Here is an 8,559-nt window from a genome sequence, read left to right as displayed (position 1 = left end):
GGACGTATACCTAAAGACACACACACACAGAGGACGTATACCTAAAGACACACACACACAGAGGACGTATACCTAAAGACACACACACAGAGGACGTATACCTAAAGACCCCAACACACACACAGAGGACGTATACCTAAAGACACACACACACAGAGGACGTATACCTAAAGACACACAGACACAGAGGACGTATACCTAAAGACCCACACACACAGAGGACGTATACCTAAAGACACACACACACAGAGGACGTATACCTAAAGACACACACACACAGAGGACGTATACCTAAAGACACACACACACAGAGGACGTATACCTAAAGACACACACACACAGAGGACGTATACCTAAAGACACACACACAGAGGACGCATACCTAAAGACACACACACACAGAGGACGTATACCTAAAGACACACACACACAGAGGACGTATACCTAAAGACACACACACACAGAGGACGTATACCTAAAGACACACACACACAGGGAGGACGTATACCTAAAGACACACACACACAGAGGAGATGACCTTGGCCTCGTAGGGTTATCGAGTCGTATGACTGTTACTGACATTCTCTCTCTCTCTCTCTCTCTCTCTCTCTCTCTCTCTCTCTCTCTCTCTCTCTCTCTCTCTCTCTCTCTCTCTCTCTCTCTCTCTCTCTCTCTCTCTCTCTCTCTCTCTCTCTCTCCCTCCCTCCCTCCCCCTCCCTCCCTCCCTCCCTCCCCCCCCCCAGCTCTGTTCATGGTGGATAACTTCCACGAGGTGTACCTGTGGCAGGGTTGGTGGCCCCAGGACAGCGAGGTGCCTGGCTCCGCCCGCATGCGCTGGGACACGGACAGGAAGTGCACCATGGAGACCGTGCTGCAGTACTGCAAGGGTGAGGACCCACTTCCTGTCTCCAAGACGCATGCAGCCCCACACAAAGAACTACACACTTTAGTTTTAAACCAAACGTGAAATTTATGTTAAATTAAACGTGTGATCGGTGTGATAGATGATTACTTTTTTTCTGTGCAATATTACACTGAATATAAAAGTAATTATACCTTGAAGTGGCTTTGAAATGGTCTATACCATTGTGAGGCTTAATAGTATAAGAAATAGTGGAAATTCAACCACACACACACCTGAATCTGTGTGTGTGCCACACGCATTAAATTTAGAACAGCTCAAAAAAGTACTACTTCCAAATACACATCTGTCGAGCCATTTAAACGATGCCTCCTTTGAGTGGCGGTGTGATTTGAGCGGCTGAACGGAGCTGTGTGTCTGTCTGTCCCTCACAGAGAAGAATGAGAAGAAGCCCATTAAGTCGTACCTGATCCACGGCGGTCTGGAGCCGCTCACCTTCACCAACATGTTCCCCAGCTGGGAGCACCGCGAGGACATCGCCGAGATCACAGAGAGGGTAGGGGCGCACGCACGCACGCACGCACGCACGCACGCACACACGCTAACAAAAACACACACACGAAGATAAACACACACACACTTAGTCAACCACATATGAGCACACACACAAACACTTAGACACACACACCCAGACACTGACACACACACACACACACACACACATGAGCTCACACAAAAACACGCTAGGACAAACACACACACGAAGATAAACACACACACACTTAGTCATCCACACATGAGCGCACACAAACACTTAGACAGACACACACAAACACACCTAGACACTGACACACACACACACACACACACACACACACACACATACACACACACACACACACACGTACATACACACACACATACATACATACATACATACATACATACATACATACATACATACATACATACATACATACATACATACATACATACATACATACATACATACATACATACATACATACATACATGCATGCATACATACATACATACATACATGCATGCATACATACACACCCACACTCACTTAGACACACACACAAGTGCAGACATGCACCTGCACGCACAGTTAGACACAAAAATATAACGGACCAAATGAGAGGCTGGAGAATAAGTGTACTCAGAGGACCTGGAGTCCGGACACAGACCATCTCGGACCGGCTCCCTCTCCACCGACGCACACGTGCAACGCAAACAACAGAACTACCACACACCCCCTCATCAGCCAACCGGACCCCTTAACACATCCCCCCCCCCCCCCCCCCCCCCCCCCCCCCCCTTGCCCCCTCCCCTGGTCAGGAAGCGGAGGTGTGTAGTCAGATCATCCTGGTGGAGGACGTCCTGGCCCGGCTGAGCCAGAACGCCTACTCCCTGTCCCAGCTGCTGGCCCGGCCCCTGCCCGAGGGCGTGGACCCCCTGCGCCTGGAGATCTACCTCTCGGACCAGGACTTTGAGGTGGGTGGGCCGGACCCCCGGCGCGACCAGCGGCCGGGGCTAGCTAGAGCAGCCCGCCGCGGAGTAGTGGTTCATGATACCGTGATATCAAAAGACACGCACATGCACAGGAGCACACACACACACGCCCGCGCGCACGCACGTACGCGCACATACGCGCACACAGGCACAGAAACAAACTCAAACACACACACACACACACACACACACACACACACACACACACACACACACACAGACGCACAAAGGCGCATGCACATACACAGACAAACACACACACACACCAAACAAACGCACACACATACACAGGCACATGCACATACACAGACAAACACCCAAAAATACATGTACACGCACACATTCACACACACACATACATACATACATACATACATACATACATACACATACATACTCACACATGTATTCACATAGATGGTTCTAGATGCACATACATGCATCTAGAGAAGCCAAGTTTCCGTTCTTTGTTCTGTAGAGGAGCCATGATGTTTTTGCTGGGCGTTCCTTAAATAAATCCATACGCTTTTAATCACAGTGACAGCCTCATATAATTTAAAGCTTCATAACCTTTGACTGAACCGACTCATCCGTGTTAACTGCATCTAACTCTCGCCTTTCAGAGCAAGTTGTAGTAGAGGGAGATCCAGGTAAGAAATATGTGCTTAATAAAAACACACTGGTGACCTGCCTCCTCTCTGTCTCTCCTGCGTCGGCCCCCCTCCCAGAGTGCTCACCTTTTCCTCTTTCACCTTTCACTTGGCGAGTGTGACTCTAACATAAACAGATGTTTCCTACTGTGCAACCAAGTTTCATATTTCAGCGTGCAAATACAGCATTCCTACTGTCACAAGTCTATTCGTTTATGTTGCATGTTTACACTGTCACTTCCTGGCCGTCTCTGAAGCAATGGATTTGTTAGATTTCAGCTTATTATTATTAATAATAGCTGTAGGGTTGTTTGTTTGGTTCTAGGGTTTGGAAGTAGGACTAGGGTTCCCTCTTGAGATCAGGTTTCATGGTTTGGTTTTTGGTTCCAGGGTTGGAACCAGGGTTAGGGGTCAGAGCCAGGTATTATACAGTATTTTCAGATGAATTCCCATTCAGCATAGATGTATTCTGGAAGAAAAGAGAAAGGATGGGCCTTTAATCTGTCCATATTATTGAGCATTGGTTTTATATACAGCTAAAATAAACAGCTAAAATATAGCTCATCAGCTTCATTTTTCAATCACATGATGATTCCTTAAATCCCGAGATCAATCTTTCAATGGAAGCATTCATGTATTTCTTTATTTTATTTTTTCCCCCTTCACACACTGATCGACTCCCTTCTGCACCTCGGCTGTGTGCGCTCGTGGGCGGCCCTGCTTTGTCTTCACCAACACAAGACACAAACAGAACCACCTTCACCTTTCTCTCCTCACAAAGAAAATAGCAATTGCACGCGTTATTTCCACTTGCCGGTTTCTCCCCTTCGGCGGATCTGTCGCCTGTCTCTAACAGGTGGACCGAGCCGGGCTAACAATGAAGCTGTGAGGATAAAGGGATCCTCCACCCACACAGAGAGAGTGTCTGCTTTATGGACACACAGACCCTGCTGCAATCAATCCGGCCGATACGGACGCTGTTAGCAGCTTAGCAGTGGACTCTTGAACACAGAGGCGTCGTCGTAAGGTTAAGCACAGGGGGTCGTACCACTGATTCTGGGTCTGCTCCTTTAACGTGCCAGTGCTTGGGCTGTGGATTAAACCGGTGGAGATACAAAGTCTACGAAGCAGGCCCTGGTTAACATAGAAGTAGCGGAACCTTTATTAATGTTGTGAGAAAGCCCTGTGTTTTTCCTGTGAGGATACATCTATGAAAGGGTGCTGTCGAGAGCTTCTGCACAAAGACACTCTCTTTGTGTGTTCGTTGGGCTCCCTTTATCCTCCCAGCCTCCCATCCATCTTCTCTAGTCTTCATGAATCATCTCCTTCTATTTCTAATGCCCTGCGTCTCTCTCTCGTTCTCCCCTCACAGAAAGGGTTGGACATGAAGAGGGAAGAATACGAAGGTCTACCAGGGTGGAAGCAAGTGAACTTGAAGAAGGCGAAGGGACTGTTTTAAAAGGAAGACGCACGCGGTGGCGTCGAGGTGGGACGTGGACAGAGGGTGAAAGGTCAAAGACGAAGGAGAAAGAGGCTTTTAGTTGAGCGACCGGTGACCTCTGCGTCAAGGACGACGGATTGCAGCCTTGCACACTGATGATGTAATGAAATGGTTGTAAAGGGTGAATACCAAAACAAACACACAAAAAAAGGACTTGTTTGCTAATACATTGTACATGGTTCTGCTCCTGGTCTCTTGCACTTAACTTCCCGCTCATGATGTGGACAACATGCGCTTTTCACACACACACACACACAGGCACAATGTGTGCGATAGTTATTTTCTTTTCTTGGGATGTGTGTGTGTGTGTGCTTGCGTCCGTTTATGGGTGTTTGCGTGTATGTTTGTGACTGCGTACTTTTTTTTATAGGTGTATACAAATGTTTGCGTGTATGTCTGTTAGGGTTAACTATGAGTATGTATGCGGGACGGGACGGAGGGTTGTGTGTGTTCTAGGTGTGCTTGTGTGTATATGTTTATTTGTGTCTCCGTAAGAGCAAAACTAGGACTGGTGGGGGCGGGGGGGGGGTCACAATGTGTATGTATTTTCTGATGGTGTTCCCGTCAATGCAGATGAGAGCCAAAAGAGCTGGCCTGAATAGACTCGCTCGCTCGCTCTTCACTGGGACTCAACGTTAGCTTGACTTATCGTTAACAAGCATCAAGGAAAAGCTACGGGGAAAAAAAAGGAACCAGATTTATTTTAATGTATAGTGCCTTGCTTTGTGTACAGTTTATATACAAGAATTATAGTCTGTATTTCGAAAGACTCCCTTTGTGATATAAGGTTTAGTGGAATAAATCATGGGGCTGACCGAATCAATCAAACCACCTGAGTTCACTTGTCTGTTTCTACTGTCTCATGTGACCCATGGCGTGTTGAGTCAGTCTACCTGAAGACTCCTGAAACACCTTCTTCGTCTTAGTGATGAACCACAAAAAACAATTGTGAATATGCAATTATGCAAAAAATGAAAATAATAGTAATTGGTTTTACATTTGAAGATAAGTCACTTGGAACTTTATTAAATCCATGGTTGAGGTATACAGTATACAATACAGTATACAGCATGCTACCATTACTTTTTTGTTCAATAGGTAGTGCTAAGTGACCACAGTCTGGATGCCCTAAAGTGCAGCCTGCCGGAAAAGCGAGGGTCTCAAGGGTGGTAACATGGTGCGTGCTTCTGTTAAATCAAAGTAAGTATTTTTGTTCTTCGATCCATTAGCTCGTAGCGTATCACTTTATCCCTCTATAATGCATCACGAACGTCGGTTCATTTCGGAATTAAAATATATATATTTCTCTAAAAAGTCAATGGGAAATAAAATGCATTACTCGGAAAGCTACCACTAGATGGCGTAGTTGATACATTCGCTCCGCATTGCGACATACCAGGAAAGAGGTAATGGTATATTAGTTAGCGTTAGCGGTAGTAGGCCAGTCTCTTCCTCTACTACTGCAATCGGGTATCCCCGATAACGCCATGTAAAATCCGACATGGAGGAAAAAAAACGTCTCAGAACTGCTTTCTAATATTTTATTGTGATGGGAGTGATAAAAAAACAGCCCAAAAATAAACAATACAAAAAAAAGACAGTGAGTGTACAAAGTTTCTTTAGGGCAAAACGTAAATGTAGCCTTTGACCAAAACGTTAACAATGGAACAAAGTTGGCACAGAGCAGGGACATTTAAAAAAAGGTGAGTTGGGAAACGGGGTTAATCTAAATTTGGCTTTGATAAAAACAAGTGGGAGCAACAGGTAACATACATGTTCAGCACAACACCCTTCATAACAACGGCAAGGACTCATGCGTTAGTCAAATCACAGAGCTGTAGGATTCAGTAGCTTTGTAACAATGCGAGGATCGGACCGGACAGGGCCAGCAAGCGGATGCACATGTAACACATCTTCATTCCCGTGGCTTTACTTCGTTCTTCGTCTTCGTCATTTTCTTTATTTTTTTTATAGCTTAAAACAAGGTATGCTTACATAATACATTTTGTTGGATTGTAACAAACGTTAGTCCCCCCAGAACAACAATTTTGGGATTTGTTTTTGTTTTTTTTCAGTTTGCTTTCTTCAGATTATTTTTCATAGTAAAATATATTATTGTATCAATCAAACTACAGTATTGTACACTACAATGTGTAATAAATAACCATAAAAGAAAATATAAAAATAAGACACATAAATATAAAAAAGTCCTTTAGTAACTAAACAGGTACTTCATCAGTGAAAAGGGCTCTAATACTGCCATCGTCAAAAACAAAGACGAACATAAAACACAGGAACACACCTAGACAATTACTTCATCCTAAGAACACAGAACTTAAGAACACTGTTCGGTAAAAACAAAAAAAAATCGCATACACAGAAAAAAATAGACAAACCTGAAAATGAACAAAAAGGGACCACATTTACTAACGTTTGTTACCTGAAGTGCAGGACAACTTGCCATTTCCTGTCTGTTTCTGTTTTCATACAAAAAATAATAAAAATCGTGCACTCCAACGGCACTCGCTTTACGAACATGCGTATGAAGTGTTCGATCCTCATGGAGCTATAGTAATCAAATACTGCCGATACCGGGTCCATTTCTCATGCAGATTGCAGGCCACATTAGAGATGGTGAACACCACCATACTTGTCCAGGGGAGGGGGGGTGGTGGGGGTCATGTGAAGGTATGAACCCACAGTCTCTCTAATCGTTATTTATATCTGATTTAGTCTTTAATTGGCTGCTTTCATCTCACCTCATTGAAGGTTCTCCAAAGTTTGGATCGTGTGTTAACTACCTCTTATCTCATTAGTAATTGTAACAGTACTTTTGATACTAAAGGTTACATCAAGCCAACTTACTATGTTAATGTTAAATCAAACGTAATTAGTTCATGGTTAGAGAGACAAATGGCAAATGTGTCAGCGACAGGCTTTTGAAAGGGTTTCAGAAACCACCTCAGGCTGCTGTTAGATGTGTAATTCTACCCAACTACTATACAAGCCACTAAATAAAGGGGAACTAGGCCTCTAACTGAGAACTATCACATCACTTTATAACTGTAAATAACACAACATGTGATGTACAGTACTCTGCAACCCCCCCCAACTTTAATTAAAAAAAGTGCCCTAACTTCCAGAGGCCGTACATTTCTAACACTGCTAAGATGAAAACATGGACTTCAGGTGTGCGTCCTCCATGCAAGTCAACAACAAACATTAGTCAATATGGGACTTGAGTAACAGAGGACATAATACTGGCTACATTGAACAAATGATAACACTTTTAAAATGGCACTTTTAACAGCACACAGGTCTTGCATAAGGCTGGAGGCATTGTGGGGTCGGGAATCACAAATTACGCTTACACATGAATAACCGGACAAGGACTCAAAGTAAAACCAAAAAAAGAAGAAGCTCTGTTTAAATAGCTACGTGTATAACCCTTTGCGAAGCCAAGTAGGTGTAGAGGGAGAATACATATATGTATATATATTTATACCTTGAAGAGGTATAAAAGGCTTTAGCCCCATTCAGATTCACTGGGTTGCAAAATAACAATTCGGTTGCCTGATGCTGGCTTTTAAAGGTTGTGATTCTACCTTCCCTGAAAGGACAAAAATTTGGTTATGGCATACAGAAGTGACCTCATTATCCCCCTATCCCAGCCACTTACCCCTCTCCCCGCCCCCCACAAACTCATCCCCCCACCACCCCAAGAATACTGCTCTTCTCTTAAGGCCTTAACAGTCAAACAGAAAAAAATAGAACAGTTATGATGCTCGCTAGCATGACGCGCTAGCATAAGCTAACACAAAGAAGAGGGTCTTGCTAGTGTCAGTCAGTAACACTGAAGGGCAGACGATGCATGAGGCATGTTGTATCCGGCCTTCAGCCAGGAATACTGTAGTGCAGGTTTTTTTTTTTTTTGTTGTTCATAGAACTCAATAAAATACTGATATAGCAAACTTCATTGGCAATAAAAAGGTATAGAAATCTTTCCTATT

General features: G+C 44.2%; 1 protein-coding gene across 1 annotated transcript in view; it reads left to right on the top strand.

The window, feature by feature from the left end:
• The window catches only part of LOC130387166 (supervillin-like), a gene marked incomplete at its 5' end in the record, with an annotated part of 61,544 nt that extends 54,438 nt beyond the window's left edge, over positions 1–7,106 (top strand). The window contains 4 exons of the mRNA XM_056596162.1: positions 744–887; positions 1,297–1,418; positions 2,225–2,380; positions 4,421–7,106. Coding sequence (XP_056452137.1) covers positions 744–887; positions 1,297–1,418; positions 2,225–2,380; positions 4,421–4,507 — 509 coding nt within the window. The remainder of the gene's footprint in view (positions 1–743; positions 888–1,296; positions 1,419–2,224; positions 2,381–4,420) is intronic.
• Between the last annotated feature and the right edge of the window lie 1,453 nt (positions 7,107–8,559).

Source organism: Gadus chalcogrammus, chromosome 8 (genome assembly GCF_026213295.1).
Source record: "Gadus chalcogrammus isolate NIFS_2021 chromosome 8, NIFS_Gcha_1.0, whole genome shotgun sequence".
NCBI lineage: Eukaryota > Metazoa > Chordata > Actinopteri > Gadiformes > Gadidae > Gadus > Gadus chalcogrammus.
This window is presented reverse-complemented; position numbering and strand designations above follow the sequence as displayed.